The 18,330-nt window shown below is 37.2% G+C and overlaps 1 protein-coding gene across 1 annotated transcript in view; it reads left to right on the top strand.

Moving 5' to 3' along the window:
* TRHDE (thyrotropin releasing hormone degrading enzyme) overlaps positions 1-18,330 on the top strand; it is a 213,011-nt gene that overhangs the window by 118,433 nt on the left and 76,248 nt on the right. The window contains exons 8-9 of the mRNA XM_052668324.1: positions 15,740-15,805; positions 17,894-18,081. Of these exons, the coding sequence (XP_052524284.1) occupies positions 15,740-15,805; positions 17,894-18,081 (254 nt within the window). The remainder of the gene's footprint in view (positions 1-15,739; positions 15,806-17,893; positions 18,082-18,330) is intronic.

The following is an 18,330-nucleotide window of genomic DNA, read 5'->3' as shown; positions in this document are numbered from 1 at the left end:
CGTATTTCTAGCAGCTTGTCTCACTTGTACGTTTTTTCTTTTTAAACTATCATATATTTGTGAAAATGTTTCTTTAATTCAGGATTGTCGAGGCACCAACATATCCTTGAAGCTGACTTTGATAGAAAACACCGGGCAGTGTAGCACACAGGGTGGTGCCCCTGTAAATGAAAGCTTCACCTCTATCTCTTGGTGTACATAGATATTGGGCTTTAGCTGACACACTGTTTTGTGTCTGGTTTGTGCACATTGCCAGGTAGTGGCTGTTTAGCCATATGACAGCTGTGTGCAGGACTAGCTGAGGAAGGAGCTGCTTCTGTTCAATTACATTTGCATGCTGATATGAAAGTCAAGGCAGCTAGAAAATACATAGCCCTAGAAACTAGTAACTGCTTTTCAGATAAATACTTTTGCCTTTCCCTGCCCTCCACATAAAATTCCTCAAGCTTTATTTCTGCCTTTGATAAACATGGAGAGCTCTCTACCTTAACAATGTCTTCAAAACTCACTTTACCTTTTAAAAGAAATCTGAGGAGGTAGCAATTCTGTATGAAGAAATTCAACATGCTGATTATTAAGGACGAACTCTTTTCAGCAATAATTCAGTGCAAATGACTGCTTCATAAACTATTTAAAAACAAACAGGCCAAAGCATAAAAAACAATGCAACTCCCTCTATTCCATGGAATTCTGCTTGAGTAAATCATGTTACAGGCAGCTGTGATTGATGAATTATGTATGATGCAGCTTGCTACTTAGAAGTGTCCTTTAAAGTAAATTGATGTTCACCTGAAATACAATTATGCTAAGATGGAAAGAGCAATCAATCTTATCTGTTCTTAGTAAGCTTTTCATTTTGAAATTTAAATAAACTATGTCTCGGATCAGGTCATTTTTTAACACAATAATTCTACTTCTAACCACAATGAATTGAAAGACAAAAATATAAAACAAAGTTCCATAAATGCTTTAGTTATATTGCAGAGAAGTGTATTCCATGCAGTAGGCAATGTAAGGAAAGAGGGAAAACGTGACTTTTTTGGAGGGTTTATAGGACATTTGTGTTTTGTGTGGGACCCATTTAAATCTTTTCCTTAGCTATAACATTTGGTCTGATCACTTAGTTAATTTCATCTGATTTCTTTTTCCTAAGATCTTGTATATGTAGATATTGAAATCCTCATCTCATTTAAGCCAAGAAGATTTCTGTCGTTAGTCCAGCAGTCTATATTTCAACTACATTTCATAAGGAAATTCAGTTTTGCTAAAAGTGCATTTCACTGAGAATTGGAGAAAGGGAACATTTTTATACATATATATCAAACCTCCTTTTTCTGTTTGCCTTGAACAGAGTTAAAGTTGTCGTGGAATAAGTTAAAGAAAAATACTTTAAATCAAACAAAATAATTATAATCTAAAAAATCAAAGTTGCAGTAGAGTTGGTGTTCCTAATATTTTCCTTTTATTTTTCCTTTTCACTGTTTCTGCTCTAATAGAAACTCTTCCTTTATCAAAGCCAGTGAAAAATCTGTGAAAATCTAACTTGTGGATTCTGCTTCTGCTTATAAAAAACTATTTGAAATCCAGATGGAGATTTTCTGTATGTCTGACTCCATGTTGAACAAAATAAAGCACGGTGTTCATGAGCTTGTTCATAAGCTACAAGTTATGTAATTGGAAGTGGCTGTCATTCATTTAATTCTTTTGATTCTTTGTGAATGTAACAAAATAACATTGACTATGTTCTGTAGAGCTGGGATGCTAGCTTTGCTAATGATGTGGGAAATGATATAACTGATTCACCCTTTCTATCATTTTAGCTCTTTAGCCCCAGTACTGTTACTTGGGATTTAGCATGAAGTTCCCTTGCATCCAGTTTTATTACAGAATTCCAGTGTTAGTAGCTAAGTGGCTTTTTTCACATATTGCTGCAAAAGTAAAGCATCATTACTATTATTTAGAAATCTCTTCAAGTAACAAATACAAAAGTACAAAAGTGTACTTGCTGGTTCATTCCTGCTCATTCTAATGGCTTTCTGAGAAACTGAGTTCTGAAAGACCTTTGCTTTATCTTACTGGCCTTATTTGTTATTAGCCTCCAGTATGTAAAACGCATCAGTGTTAATATGATCATTATTTCAGTTCTTTTTATGAGTTATGTCCTTAGTGTTTCACAGATGACAAAAAAGAGTATTTGTGTAGTTTTATTGCACCACCATAGATCAAAATGAGTAACCTTTTATATGCATTTGCATGGAATGCTTGTGATTTCATTGAAGTCAAGGTATGATTCATCATCTTATTAAGAGTTGCAAAATTAGAGCTTTTATACAATGCTAACAAGCCTTTGGCTTAAAGAGAGGAAAGGATAAATTTTAAAGCAAGAAGCCTAGTGGCATGTCTACCTTTTTTGTCTCTTGCCACTTACATTTTCTGAATCTAATTGCATGCTATCACCTGGCAGGTGGATATTATGAAGAAGTCAAGATAGCCTGTCAAAGAAAACAATCAGTTGTGTTAAAAATGAAACTAAAAAGTTGGTGAAGGGAAACATGGCTCAATGCTGGATATTATTTGATAATTAATGTAAACTGAAGAATGTGTACAAAGGTGCCCATGATGCCCAGAATTCAGCAAACCATTTTATTGATGAGTCTGTGAAGATATAAAATAGGAACCGTGGCAGTTTTATAGAATACGTGGTTTGGACAGATTCATATCTACTGAGGGTAACTGGCCCATTTCTATCACAGTAAATATAAGGTGGATATATAGTGTAGAACTTCCATTGTAAAAGTGCGGCCAAGAGAATTCCTAATGAAGATACGATTTTCTGGAACCCCTGAAGAAAAGATGTCTCGAATCATGTGACAGTATCAAGCACAAGATTTAGTAACAAAGACAGATCTTTTTTCACTGTTTTCAGATGGCATGTCACAGACAAATCCAAGGGGGAATCCACTTATGTTTAATGACTGAATAACAACAGTAACTGTTACCACAGCTGATAACTGTTGGATACAAAAAAGTCACAGCTATTCTTCCTGTAGAAAAAAGTCTAGAGACACTTTCCTTCTCATACTGGATGATACGTTTCTTGTTAATAGTCCTGACTTCTTTCTTGATGTGCCAAATTTAATTTGCTCCAGGAAAGCTGAAAGGGTGAACGTCACTAAATACCAGTACTCTAATTACAAAGTGTTGCTTTTCAGTCAAAATTCCATTAATCTGGTAGAACATCAGTTGGGAGTATGGAGAGGCTTGGTCAGCAGAAGGCACCAAAATTGGCCTTATCATTTAGTAATATGCAATATAATTTTAGATTTGTATGAGATTTTCACCTGTGGGTTGTTATTCTTAATCTGTGTGCTTGGAATGAATTATTGCTACTTAACTTCTGTTACTGTATTACTTTTCTAGGAAAGTTTTATAGGTTTACTACAAGACATCTCTTAAAGTTATCAGTGTTTTTATTTTTTTCTCATATCAGAGAAAAAAGCCTAGAGATTTGAAGGTCTGGTATTTAGATGTGTGTAAAGAAACACCTTCAACTCTGTAAAGAGACCATTCTGCAGTGGTTAATTTACATTTTTCTTATATTTGGTTGATTATTTTGGAGATTCATCTCTATTACTCTGTATCTGTCAACACTGCATTTCATTTGCCACGTGGCAGCTCATTGATCACACAGATCTGTATCCTTTTGAACTTCACTTGCTGCTATGTATGTGTTCATCACTCACTCTGATTTAGTGCATCATCAGCAGTTTGAATTAGTTACCAAAGGAATCCCTGCTTCCCTGTGATAAATTAACTGCTTTTGTACTTTAGGCTTCACATTGTGAAGAAAAATTTCCATACAGTTCTTCAGATAGACACTGTCTTTTTTTGGTGCTGTGGTCACCATATTGAAACAAATTGGTCAACCTTTCAGAAGATCTGACTGGGGAAATCTGGCATGCAGGCTGTTAAATAGAGCAAGGTTCAAATTTCAGACACTTCTTACTCTCATAAAGCTGGCTAGTTAGACTGAGCTTCTTTCATTTACACTGCTTAGTATTTCCTACTTTTTAGACATCTCTGCATACCTATGCTCTCTGAATTGTTGCAACACTTAATGTGGAGATCTATCTAAAACTTTCTAGATTTAAAATAGAGCTCTAATGTGCTATCTTCTCTATTGTTCACAGCTTCTATCCAAAAGCCTACTACTTTTATACATTTTATTAAACAGACTTAAATATACCCATTTTATCTTACCTATTTATTATATCTTTATTCCCATTTCAGGTGTATACTGTTAAAAATTGAACGTCATTAAAGACTTGTCAATGGAGTTTTCTGTAAAAACAAAAGGCTTACTTCATTAAGCCTTAGGATTAGGCTTAATGAAGTAGTCTTCTGTGATGCTCTCCCTAGAACAACAGTGAATATGGAACTCTCTTGGGTCTTCCTCAGCTCAGTGAGAAGACACAAACTTTTGCTAGCAGGCAGTAGCACCTTCACAGATGGCAGTCTTCTGATGTTGCAGTTCTGCTGTCTGGTGCATTTAGTATATGCTGAGTGAAGTGCTTTTCTGCTAATTCAGCATCCGTTTGCTTGGGCTTAGAAGAGTGCAGAGTATATGACTTTGACAAACATCATGGGTCATACTGGCTGTGACCTGTACTTTAGAGCTACTGATCCCTTTATTTTTTAAACTCTTCCACTTTTACTGACAGTTGTCAACAGAACAGCTTGAGTTTGTTAAAAGCAGAACATAGGAATTCATAGGAAGTCTCATAGGAGCTGACATCACTGTTTTCTGCACTGCATGTCATACGAGACTGACAACATCTTTTGTCCTTTCTGGCCTCTCAGCATTTATTGTTCTTCCTTTTTACATCATTCTGGATTTTAGGTTTACATTTTTAAATGAATTCAGTACTATGAAGTTTTCCTGTAGCTTTTTGCACCACGAGTTAAATAGCTCAGTAAAAGTTTACCTAATGAATCTTTTGTATGTTGCAGGTCTCCATGTTGGTTTTTTTTTTCCATTGAAAGTGTTAAGATGTGCAACAGAGTAAGGGCCAGGCCAGTATCTCTGTAGAAAATTGTTCTTCCTCACGTGGATTTGGAGTATTCCTCATACACAGCAAAATACTTCTGTTTAAAGAAAAATTATGGTTGAGGGTGCATAATTACATGTAGAGTTATTGAGAAATGCTCAAGGTAATTTAAAGTTAATTGCTTCCTCTTTTTCATACATCTTAGCCTGGTCTTCTGTTTACGCAATTGCCCAAGTATTTTCTACACATGGCAATGTCTGATACAACTCACAAAGTGGACCATGCTAACTTAATTGTACTTTGCCTTTTTTTCCTCTAATAGATTCATAGAGTCATAAAATCACAAGGTTGGAAATGACCTATAAGATCATCTAGTCTCCTCATCACTATTGCCACCACAAGCACTAAACCGTAATAATTTTCACTAATTTTGTAGTCCCTGTTTGTAACTACTGCATATGATTTTCTTAGTTGCCAACCAGCATGGTTTCAGAACATATTACTAAATTCAGTGGATAGAAGACATCAGCCTCCTACAAAGGGTAGCAGTGATGCTAGGCACTTATTTATAAAGGAGATAAGAAATGGAAGTTAAAAGGTACATATCTGTGGAATATACAATAAGAGATAACCAGTACAGCATTTTTTCTGTCATGTTTCTCATCACTTACAGATCAGAGCAGTTTATGTGTTCAGAAGTGCTTCTTTCACTGGTGTCATCTTCAGTTGCTGGGACTCAACATGGTTGCAGCTCAGCCTGTAGAGGTATTGTATAGAAGCAGTGCAGAGAAAAATTCTTCCTAAATTGCTGCATTATAGAAATATTCCCATTTGATTATATTAAATTATTTCCCCACTCTCTGATCTTCTTTTTGTTTCCCGTGTATTTGAGTCACGTGTTTTTCTTCCCAGGCTATCAGAGTGCCTTTGGTCCATAGAATAGATGAAAGATGGGGGAACTGGGCTCTTTGATTTCTGTTTAAAGGTTCTGACCTCATCCTAAGCTGAAAGAACTGTGAACTAGACCATCTAAAGTTGATTGTGTTAAGAAAAATCACATCTGTAAAGTAAGATCATTTTCCTTCTTGCCTTTAGATCTCCATTGCAGTGCATGAAGATGGTAGAGCTTTTCAAAGAAAAGAGTGCCAAGAAAAGGCAAAACTTATTATTTCTCCATGCTTTTATTCTGTTGAATAAAATTTTGAATATTCAGTCTGGGACAAACATTTTGAAGATAGGATTTCATCTCAGTGAGGTGGGTTGAGAACTGGCTGACTGGCAGAGTGCAGAGGTGGTGCAGAGTCTGGTTGGAGACCAGTAACCAGTGGTGTCCCCCAGGGGTCTATGCTGGGTCCGATCTTGTTCAACATCTTCATCAATGACCTTGATGAGGGGATAATGGCCACCCTCAGCAAGTTTGCTGATGATACGAAGTTGGGAGGATTGGCTGACACACCTGAAGGCCGTGCTGCCATTCAGCGAGACCTGGACAGGCTGGAGAACTGGGCAGAAAGAAACCAGATGAAGTTTAACAAAAGCAAGTGTAGAGCCTTGCATCTGGGGAAGAATAATTGCATGCACCGGTACAGGTTGGGGGATGAGCTGCTGGAGAGGAGCTCTGCAGAGAGGGACCTGGGCGTCCTGGGTGGATGACAGGTTGGCCATGAGCCAGCAGTGTGCCCTTGTGGCCAAAAAGGCCAATGGCATCCTGGGGTGCATTAAAAAGAGCGTGTCCAGCAGGTCGAAGGAGGTGATCCTCCCCCTCTACTCTGCCCTGATAAGGCCTCATCTGGAGCACTGCGTCCAGTTCTGGGCTCCCCAGTACAAAAAAGACAAGGATCTCTTGGAAAGAGTCCAGGGGAGGGCCACGAAGATGGTGAAGGGCCTGGAGCATCTCTCCTATGAGGAAAGGCTGAGTGAACTGGATCTGTTCAGCCTTGAGAAAAGGAGACTGAGAGGGGACCTGATCCAGGTCTATAAATATCTAAGGTGTGGGGGGCAGAATGGCGAGGCTGGACTGTTTTCAGTGGTGAGTGGAGACAGGACAAGGGGAAACGGCTGGAAACTGCAGCATAGGAAGTTCTGCACAAATGTGCTCAAGAACTTCTTTCCAGTGAGGTGACGGAGCACTGGAACAGGCTGCCCAGGGAGGTGGTGGAGTCTCCTTCTCTGGAGATATTAAAGATCTGCCTGGACACCTACGTGTGAGACCTTGGGAACCTGCTTTGGCAGGGGGGTTGGACTCGATGATCTCTGGAGGTCCCTTCCAACCCCTACAATCTGTGATTCTGTGATTCTGGCCAAATTGGAAGTCACAACAGGGAGTGCTATATGTAAGGAGTTGTAATGGCAAATGCTGCTAAACCTCAGAAGCAGATGAAGTTCCCAGTGCCAAATGTCAGAGCAAAGTTTACAGTCAGTGTCATGTTCATGCTGTTACTCAGCTACCATAAAATGTTGGTTTATTTCTCCATTGTTAGAACTTCTTCCAAAAAGTAAGACAATTATTATAAACACAGCTTAAGTTGTTAAATGTGTTTCTTCAGAACATGATCACCTTTTACAACATTACAGTCAACCATATTACATATAATGCATACGTATCCATTCGGTATGCTTTCAATAAGCTTTATTTCCTTATTTTGCTGCATGGAGAATTCAATTATGGCTATTTTCTCCATTTTTATTATAGGAATTATTAAGAGAAGGAATTGCAGGTATGAATTCTCAGATAACATCAGCAGGCTGAGTGGCTATTTAAGAAAATGCTTTCTTTTGGAATAAAATTATACTGTTTTCCCAGTACAAGCTTACTAGCAACTTCTCTGTTGCTATGAAGCAGCACAATGGAATTTACACAGTGCTGGAAGTACGTGTTTTACTGTGATTCTGCCATCCTTGTGCAATCAAAATTTCCATTAGCTCTTCAGAAGTCAGTGGGAATATTTCCAGCACAAAGATTGCAGGATTGAACTCCAAGTTAATATTTAGTACACATAAGAAAAGAAATAAGTCTACTTCTGTTTAACCTGATGGAGGATGTACAAAATAAAGCTGAATCCCTACTGGAGAAAAGAGGCTGTAATTGGAAATCTCTTTCTCTACACTCAAAGTTAAGTTACTGTAGCAGCCCAGTAATATATCCACAGCAAGCGAAATGTAGAGATGAGTCTTAGGTGGAATTTCTATAGTCCAACCAGTGTAAGCACTATGGGAAGGACATAGCTCCAAAGCATACCAGAAAGTACCCTCAGTGCCTTCCTATGAGTTCCTGTGCTGCTCCATACTCATGTTCCACCCTCATTGTCATTTGTTGAATTTTGATTTGATCACTTTTGAGAAAAAGCAAAGGCAGTCTTCCTGTCAGGATCTTGCTGTTTTCTTTAGCATCTTAAGCAGATTGTCCTCAGCAGTGTCCCAAAAAGAAGGCTTCAGTTCAGTGTACTTGTATTGTCTATCTGTCTAGCTGAGGATCCCCACAGGCTTGAGCTGGAAAAGAGATTCATTTATAGGTGTGCTTTGACTATATTTTGAGGACGAAATCTGTTGAGGTAAATTGAAATAATGAGGCCCCAGACTTAAAATATGACAATATAATGTATCAGTTTTTACAAGATTTTACTACTTGTTATAGCGCAATCTACTTAAACAATGAGGATTACCAAGTGGATTGTTAAAGAAGCAAATAGAATTAGGTAGACATAGTAGCTTGTAGACGTATGTAAATGAGAATGATTTTTAATTTTTGCAAAATTAAATGCAGCTTTTGTCACTGTACTGCAGGATAGTCTTTTGCACCGTGTTTGTTAGATCAACATAACCAACATAAAACATAGCAAAGTTGAAGCTCTGCTGTTACTGCTTCTCCATCTGTTACTCACTGTTAATGTAAAAATGTTGCAGGCTCTTGTGATCTAGACACAGTGACATGCAAATCATGTTTATATATGTTTTCTTAAAGATTTATGGTGACCTCTTCACAGTAAGTAGTAGTGATTTCTTTCTGATTTTGCGGTTTCTACAGAAAAGAGTATTGTGGAATAAAAAGCACAGACGATTTGGATTGTTAGCAATCTCTGGGCATATTTCAAGTTAATGCAGAGAAATGAGCAGCCAACTTGTCACAATTAACAGGTGCTGTCCAAATATCTCTGGAAAAAGTCCCATCACTTTTTGTCTTTGTTGCAAATATATTTATTGAGCAATATCTGGCTTTAGGCTCAAATATGTTGTGCAACCAAACAAGGCAGAACTAAAATGAATGAACAATTTCAGTCAAATATATGCAGTTCAATTTCAAAGAGTACTTTATTCCTGTAAGGTTTTTTCTTAGTTCAGTAGTTTAGTGCCACTACCAAATAATACATCAAATACATTTCCCCTTAAAGCCAAGCTTAATATACTAGCAAGTGTCTCACTGCATAGCAGACACCATCAGAGTCTGCTTGGCAAATAACTCTGCAATCCTTCCAACAGTTCCCTTTGGACTTCTAATGCAAATTGTTCTGCCACCAACCTGTGATTGCTATTGTCATATTTCAAAATAGAACCTCCTTCTTCGTGTTAATAGCTAATAGGTGAGGCTGAATTCAGAAAGGCAAATGAAGCTCTCAGTATAATAATTCTTGATCTTTCAATATGGATCCCAAGCAAGGCAGGATAAATTTTGACTCTGAAAAATTGCCTGAATACAAATTTTGAATCTTTTATTTAGATGCCCCATTCACATTGAATTCACTGAGTTGTAAGGCAGGAGATTTATTAATTATAAAACCGTGTGTCTTGAAAGTATTTGGAGACTTGATTCTTCTCTTATGTTGGAATGAAAATGACAAGGCTACATTGATTTCAGTTGGGTTACTTCTGATTACAATTCTGCTCTCTTCTTATCAAAAAGAAGCAGTGCAAAGCAAATAGTCCCAATGACTTAAAGATGGCTTTCTGTTCCTCCTTTCTCTTACTAATTTTTCTTGAGTCTCAGGCTGAATAGAGAGCTGTTTAGGACAGGGCTCAATCCTTTAAATGAATGTCACATTTGCAATAACATGGATGAAATATTCTCAGCATTGCCCTAATTCCATTCCCACTGAAATTAATGGTAAAAGTCCGACTAATCTATAGCTCCAAAAATGTCAGTTCTGCTGATCTGATGATTGTTATAACACATAGAAGTAATGAATTACAAAGAAAAAGGATTCTATAATTATGCTTGTATATTCAGCATCATTGGTTCTAGAGAAAATTAAGATTTATTTCTGGATGTGGGTCCAGTATCACTCTTCCTGATTAGTAGTTACAGCTTACTGTTCACATATAATGATTTAATTGTATATATGATGTGTTGACAGTAGATATTTTCCACTGTCCACTGCTGATGATTGTGAGCATTCTATCACTGTTATGTGTGGAAAAAATGAAGGTCTGGGATTTCAGCTGGTGTACATTGATGGGGTTCTACTGATTTCCATCTCCAGGATTTTATGCGTTGCCTAAGATACTATCCCAAAGAGAGCGCAAAACACAGCCGAAGTGAGAACTTGCATGATAGATCTGAAGTATGCTTTTAGGCTGCAATTTTTAACCAATTCTGCATTTGTATCTGGAAGTTAGCTAAGATGTTGCTGATACATAAGGTGTTTTAAACGTGATTCTCCTCCTACATTTTGATGTTAGCGGCCTGAGATCAAGGGCAAAAAAAAGCAGCATCTAATTGTCAGTGTCTGCTAGGTAACATCTGGTAGCCTAAGATTAAGTACAGAAATTCCTAGAAAACTAACGCACTGGATTTGATAGCCAGAATGTTAGAGGCTGATTTCTGCCTGAGCTAAATATTTTTATTCTTTACTCTAAATCTTTGATCAGATACAGCAGTTAGATATAAAAATGTTCAAGAACAACAAGAACACATAGTAAATTGAAGGAAAGAGAATAGGATCCAGGAGTAGGCATGAAAGACAAACGAGGGAGAGAGAGGCAGGACTACTGTTTCCTCAGCCCTGAAAAACACAGACATTCAGAAGAATGTTTCCATGAAATATGTTTCTAGTTTTTCCTCTTCTGTCTCCTAAAGCAGAATTCTCCCAGTTATTTTTTGGAGAAAAAGTTATTCAATGTTAATCTGATTTAGATCTCAGCTCTGCTCATGTAAGTCAGGATCCATTGATTGGTTCAGTGAACTAGTCAGCTTTATACAGATAAACTGAGAAAGGAATTTGGTCCCAGTTATAGATCTGAAGTTTTCCTGAAAGTAAGATATATGTTTGGAGGCTTATTTCCCCTTCCACTTTTGTGACATCTTCACATTTATCAGTAACTCCCTTTTATTAGTTGTGAGTGTTATCGTATTTGGATGGTCGAGTAGTTCATTTCCTCGAAACCAAGCTCAACGCTAGCAGTACTGAGGGAACTAAGATTGCAAAGGGATAAAAGACTTCTTCCTTTAAAATAGTCTTCCTTTCTTAAAAGAAGTCTAATGCAAGGAAGGTCCTACAGGTTTAATCAATACAATATTACTGAAAACATCTTTCAAAATCCTTCAGCACTTTTCAGTATGTTCTCATTTTTACTGCTGTTCAAGCCATCTATTTCAATATTCAAGTACTAAATTCTAGTAATAAAATAGTTTTGAATTATTTTTTGGGAAAGATTAAGATTACTCTTTGACAAAACATTACATAATAATCCAAAGCTTGGGATTTTTTTGCTAGATCTTTGATTCTGCTTGTGTGATAGTTGGAATTTGTTTTCATGGCACAACAGATTTTGGATTTCTTCTTGGTATCTTTTATTAAAAGTACTAAAATAAGTGTCACGAAACCACATTGTCTGATTACATATTTTATTGACAGAGGTGAAAGCATCGTGGGGTGTGTGATTAATTTTCATATTAAGTAACACCATTCAGGGTCTAGAAACTTTCTACTTTCCCCTTGTCAAAGAAAACATTTAAAGGTGACATTAAAATGAGAGAGAAAGGTGGATGTGTAGAAGAGCTGCTTTGAATCTTGAAAGTGGCTTTCATGCCACCTTTTCTCCTTACATACCCTAGGGTTATAGGAAAGTGGCTAAGGCATCTCTCCATACTCCAGCATGCTCCAGTTGATAGAACAGCTTTTGTAGATGCTAGACAAGCAATTTTGTGATGCAGCCAGATAGTTCTGGACATACGTGGTTATAAGAAAGCTGCTTTAAGTCACTTTACCACCTTTGGAGCAGTGCTGAGCACAGCTTATATTCAGGCAGCAATGGTTTTAGTGTCCTCTTTCTTTTATGTTCTGTGGATTGCGTCTCCTGTTTGCTTTAGTTCTTTTTTATTATTCAATGTAGAGTTGAAGGTATGGCAAGTATTCCTGCCCTTGAGAATTACAGTGAATGAGAATGTTTTCTGTCCCTTTGCAAGCTACGTAAGGCTTAGGTATGGATCCCCAGAAGGAACAATGGATTATGTTCCTGCTTGTTCCATCCTTAGAACTAAGAAGTAGGGTCTGGATTTTGATTGCAGTTTTAATACTTTGTGGAATGTATTTGATGTAGATGTGTAGAAGCTTCTTCTTATTTTATGTTGAGGGACTGTCCATGATAGGTACTGCAAAAGGAACTATCAATTTGTTAAGACTGGGTCATGGTAACCCTCTCTACGCTGGAAGTCATTAGCTTGAATTGTGAATTGGCAGTGTAGTGGAGAGTTCTGATGGAGTCCTCAGTTTAAAATCAGACTCTGGTATGAGGACACTGACAGTAGAGATCTGTAAAAGCAACGATGATTTGGAGAGAATGGAATAGGACAGCAGTTCATTGTCTCTTCTGGTGTCAGAGCTAGACAGCAGCAGATGAAACCAGCAGACTGACAGATGGTTGAAACAAAGCTACCTTCACATAATAGTTCACTACAGAGTGACATTTTTTTATAATGTGTTGGAAATGTTCAACATTTATATGGGTTCAGGAAGTGATTAGCCAAATTCATGGAAGATGATTCTGAAAGCAAAGATTAATCTGCTCAGGATTCATTGTGCTATGATTTACTAGATGCTGGCGGAGCGTAGTGGGGATGTTTGCCCAGTTTTATACCCTTTCTTGGTGTCTGCTACTGGTTATTATTGAAAACAGAACACTAATAGCTGAGGACTTTCAATTTGACTTATTTCAGTATCTTTGCAAAATCAATGAATCATAGAGTTACAGAATATCCTGATTTGGAAGAGACTCACAAAGACAACCTAGTTCCACACAGGAGCCCCCAAAATCTAAACCCTATGTCTGAGAGCATTGTCTAAATGCTCCTTGAACTCTAGCAGCTTGTGGTCATGACTGCTGCCATGGGGAGCCTGTTCCAGTGCCCAGCTTCCCCTATGGTGATGAAACTTCTCCTAATCCCCAATCTGACCCTCCACTGATGCAGTTCTTGCTGTTCACTCAGGTGTGTAACTGTCACCAGAGAGCTGCCCCTCTGGTCCCCTCTTCAGGAGCCACCATAAGGCCTCTTCTCAGCTTCCTCTTCTCTGGTACCTCAACCGCTTCTCATACATATTGCCCTTCAGACCCTTCACCTTCTTCATAGCCCTCCTTTAGATGCTCTCTGATAGTTTTATGTCCTTATGCTGTGTCACCCAAAACTGCCCACTGTAATCGAGGTTTATGCATATTTTCACTTTAAGGTTGCTGTTTGTATAGTATGTGTTAGGTACCACTCCTAGGTTGGCGTTATGCATGTGGTCTAAATGTATCTTTATTGAAATAATTAAAATACCTACAATCAAGTTGTGTTTTGTTAAGACTGTGTATTCTTATGTTGTGTTCATTGTATTTTATTTCTTGATAAATGTTATACTTATTTTTGTTTTCCATAATATAATGAACATGTTAGATTGGAGGATAATGAATTTTTATAAGTCAGTGATGATCTATATCTAAACCTACCAATGTGTGTTTTGATAGCTAAAAAGATAAAAGGAAAGAAGCATTTAATAAATTTGTAGTTTCTCTGGATGCAAAAAAGCAAAAGTCTGAATGGTAAAAAGGTTGATTGCCTGTATCGCATAAATCCTCAAGTGTCCCACTCCTTTTATTTTGCTGTGTAACAGTTCTGAAAACAACTCAGAAGAACCGATACATGCTGCATTTTCTAGCGCAATTTAGAGTGCACATGTACATTTGGTGTTAGTTCTTTATCTTGCCCTACTTTTGTTTGTTCCTATTTTAGCTTTTTAATTTGGAATTCAACTTCTTCAGCTTTGAAAGGTATTGAATATTTCACTGATCTCAGATTACTGTATTTTTAGACAAAATGGAAGCACAGTGTGCTGTAGGTGCAGCCTGTACTGTATTGTCTTTCTTCCAAGTTATTCTCATGACATTGTGAAGACTAGGCACTGCATTTAGAGAGTCAGTGTTCTTTTTTAGCCTTCCTAGCTTGTGATTAAGTGGGAGTTGCTGCCTGTTGTACTATGAGTCGTGTGACAAAAACTAAACCTGTGACAGGTGCTACAGTATGTATATCAGAAAATTTGCTTCCCAAACACTAATTATTCCCAAAGTATTTTACTGCACACAAAGCACAGATAACAGAGTCAGCAAATTTATCTCAGTTTTATCATTGTGTTGTAAATTAGGGTTTGTCTCTTACCATTGTGTAAAGAGAAGATGGTGAAAATTCAAGTGCAGCAAAATCTATTGATCCACCACCTCTGTTATGTGGTGTTTTTTTTCCATTTAATTCTTCCAATCAAAATGCTGGAAATATATGTTATTCAAACAGTCACTGCTGAATTTCACTACTGCATATGAATGAGCTGTTGTCTAGTGACAGAACAAGGTAGGAAACAGTGTTGTTTCTCCAGGTGACTGTAAAAAAAATAGAAGCATGTTGTGCCTGAATAGCCCAGACTCAACTTAGTGATATGCTTCAACTATTAATTTTAGATGTTAATTTGTTATGATTATAGCTTATCAAACATTATATTTCTGGTTGCTGTGGGAGAAGAATGGACTCTCAGCCGCAGGAACTGTTAATAAGTGAAAGCATTCAATTTTTATCCCTCTCAAACATTCAGTTATATATGCAGTGAAAACATACCTGTGCTTTGTTCCAGCCAGCCCTTTTCCACTGTATCCTTCCACTGTGAAGGCGGAGTACCTCTGTGATAAAATGTGATATCCTACATTACCAACGTTAGGTATTTAGATGCTGAAGTACCAGAATCTCTCTATGTAAGAGTTTGCAGTTTTGATGATAACCTGTTGCTCAGTTAAGTCTTTTGCTACAACTCTAGCAATCATCAGAGTGAGCATATTGTTAATACTAGACACAGAATGTCTCCATCTCAAATAGTGATTGGAACTAAGTTTTAGAAGCTTCTCCTTTTCATTGTGACAATTGCCCAGGAATCCATTCTGAGAACAGACAATTATTTAAAAAATGTATTCAAAATTGTTAGTTTATAGAATGACTTACAAAGAAAAAGAAGAACATTGAATGTTGTAAATGAAATTCTTAGCAACAATTTTTGCATTGTAAACTAGCTTAAGAAACTGTTTATTTTCTCCCTTAGGATAAACATATTGTATATTTCTAGTTTTCTGACAAATGAAAACATTAATGTGATTTAACTTATACTAGCAGTGATTCATGGCTCTAGTTGTTTGGCTTGTGTATAGTAATACTGATTTGTATTTTTATTTTGTTTCTGTAGGACTATTTAACCATTCACAAGTATGGCAATGCAGCCAGAAATGATCTCTGGAACACATTGTCAAAGGTAAAATGCTTTAAACTATTGCACTGAGGATGAAGCAGGAATATACTGTGGTATTTCTCTTGGTTCAGCTTAGGACTGAATAGAGCATAATGAGATCTTCAGACCCCAGAGCAAATTTAAAAATCGATGCAAAGAAATTCCATTAGAGTTAGCAGAACAACACTGGCAACACTGAAATATGCTTTCTTCAGTATTTTAGTTCTTTATTACGTCAGAATGTATTTCTTTGCTTGTGCTGTGTCACTGATGTGCAGTAAAAGCTAGTTTGTGGAACCTACTGTCATTGCCTTTAGTGGTAGCAGGGTGAGGCCCATAAGCTGGGAAGTGCGTGAAAATGTTGCACCTTGGCATTTACATCAGCTGTGTTTTTTATTTTTGTATGGAGTTATGATTGGTGTGAAAGAAAAAATTACTGAAGCTTTAAAGTTTACTCTAAACAGGTAACTATTTACTATAATATTAGGTGTCCTGCAGAGGATTCTAGTTTCTATGTCCACGTTCCTTTCACTGCTGCATCCACACTTGGTTTCTAGTCTCAGTTCCAGTATGTATTTAAGGGCAGAGCTTGCATTTCAAAAGAGGGAGCCAACCATGCCTAGATTACTTGCGTACAGAGCTACTCTGGACACCTCAGAAGAGAAACAGAGTGTAAGAGAATGTAGAGGACAGAAAGAAAGTTTGGGCACAAGTGCCAACTCAAGCCGTACATAAACATGGCTGTCTAGTAACTATTGACACCATAACTAGCATCCAGCTGGAGTTTAAGACATATATGTTTATCTAGATTAGCAGGTATCTATGAATCTTCCAGCTACCACAAGAGATATCCATAGCTGCTCTGTCTCTACCAGTTCTGTGAAGATGCATTGAATACTGTAGAACATCTCAACTGACATTTGTTAAATAAGAACAACTAGAGTTCCAAAAGCCTACTCAATATAATCAGCAATATAATCAGCAAGGTATAGACAGTGATTCAATTGACTAGTCACTAGATGATGAAACTGAACCTCTAGGTGCTTTAAGATGAGCCCTGGTATCTTCCTCTAGTAAAGCCTTTGGGGAAATGCTGGGCGATGGGAGGGGAGGGGGATCATCATACTCTTGAAAGAGCAGAAGAACCCACAACTAATAGAACAAAAACAAGACTTCATTCTGGACCCCAAATACCAGGGTTACATTGTATGCTTAATTCTATTGTTAAGCCTAATAATTACTTCTTTCTCACACATATAACCATGTTTGTTGTCAGCCTCTTTTTTTCTGATATTGCTTCTCCAGTTCAGAAGACTTCTTGCTGATTTCTGCTCATATTCATCAGATGTTAATTTGTCTGTGATCAAGGGCTACTCAGCAGTTAGACATATTTCTGTCACTGCATAGCTACTGATGCCTGTCATTCTCATATCCAGACTCATCTCCCATGAAACTATAGCATCTCTTTTTATTTCAGATGAAAGTCTAACTGTAAAACAACAGTTCATTCACGCTCTATCAAATATGAACACATTAATCCTACAGTGTTATGACATAGAGTTTTTGAAGGAGCTGGGGATATTGTTGTATGCATGGTCTCACTTTGGACAGGAGGGATAGTATTTTCAAATAAGGGCAGACATTTGATTTTCAGAACAGAGAAGCTCTATATTTTCAGAAATCAAACACTTTTGAAATGTGCCTTACTGCAAATACCTGCACAAATACTGTTAAAAATATGTGGGTTTTTTTAACATTGTTTGGTCAATAATATCTTCTGGAAATAGACAACCAGTACTTCTGTGGTGCTTGTAAACACCCTATAAAGTGGATTATTTCTTCCTTTCCAGCAAAAGTGCTCTAATGATTTGTAAAAATGTTGACTTTTCTCTATGGAAGATTGCTCGACATTTAAGATACACAGACAGTGTTGGTGTAATTTTGCAGTTTGTGTATATTTACTGATTATAAACGTGGGTGTGTGCGTATGTGTGATATTTATGAAACCACTGAAATTAATTATATTCATCTAGGATGAAAAAAAAAAAAAAGTTCTACACGTTGGATTCTGGTTCTGCTTCAGCATACCAAAACTTTTCTTTTTTCTTGAAGGCTTTAAAAAGGGTTGGAAAATCTGTAAATATCCAAGAAGTAATGGATCAATGGACGCTACAGATGGGTTATCCTGTTATCACCATCTTGGGAAATGAAACTACGGACAATGTCATAGTAATCTCCCAAGAGCGTTTTGTTTATGATAGTGATACTAAAACCAAGGATTCTGGCCTTGGAGACAACAGGTACTTATATTTCTCAATGAATATCTTTTAAGAGTCTGTAGTACTTTACGTGCTTTTCGGTGTATTTTTGTAGAGTTGCCTCTGCAGGAAGCTGTGCTTTGCATGGAATTAGTAGCATGTTGTGGCACTTCCATTTGAATTTTATTGAAGATTAGACTAGTTAAAAGAGTTGACCAAAATCATTAGAGTGATAGAACAAGATAAAGCTTTAATGTGTCCATTTGCATTCTGACAGCTCTATTTCTGACT

Source organism: Tympanuchus pallidicinctus, unplaced genomic scaffold, assembly GCF_026119805.1.
Source record: "Tympanuchus pallidicinctus isolate F22 unplaced genomic scaffold, pur_lepc_1.0 scaffold8, whole genome shotgun sequence".
NCBI lineage: Eukaryota > Metazoa > Chordata > Aves > Galliformes > Phasianidae > Tympanuchus > Tympanuchus pallidicinctus.
The sequence above is the reverse complement of the archived record's forward strand: the minus strand, read 5'-3'. Positions and strand labels throughout refer to the sequence as shown.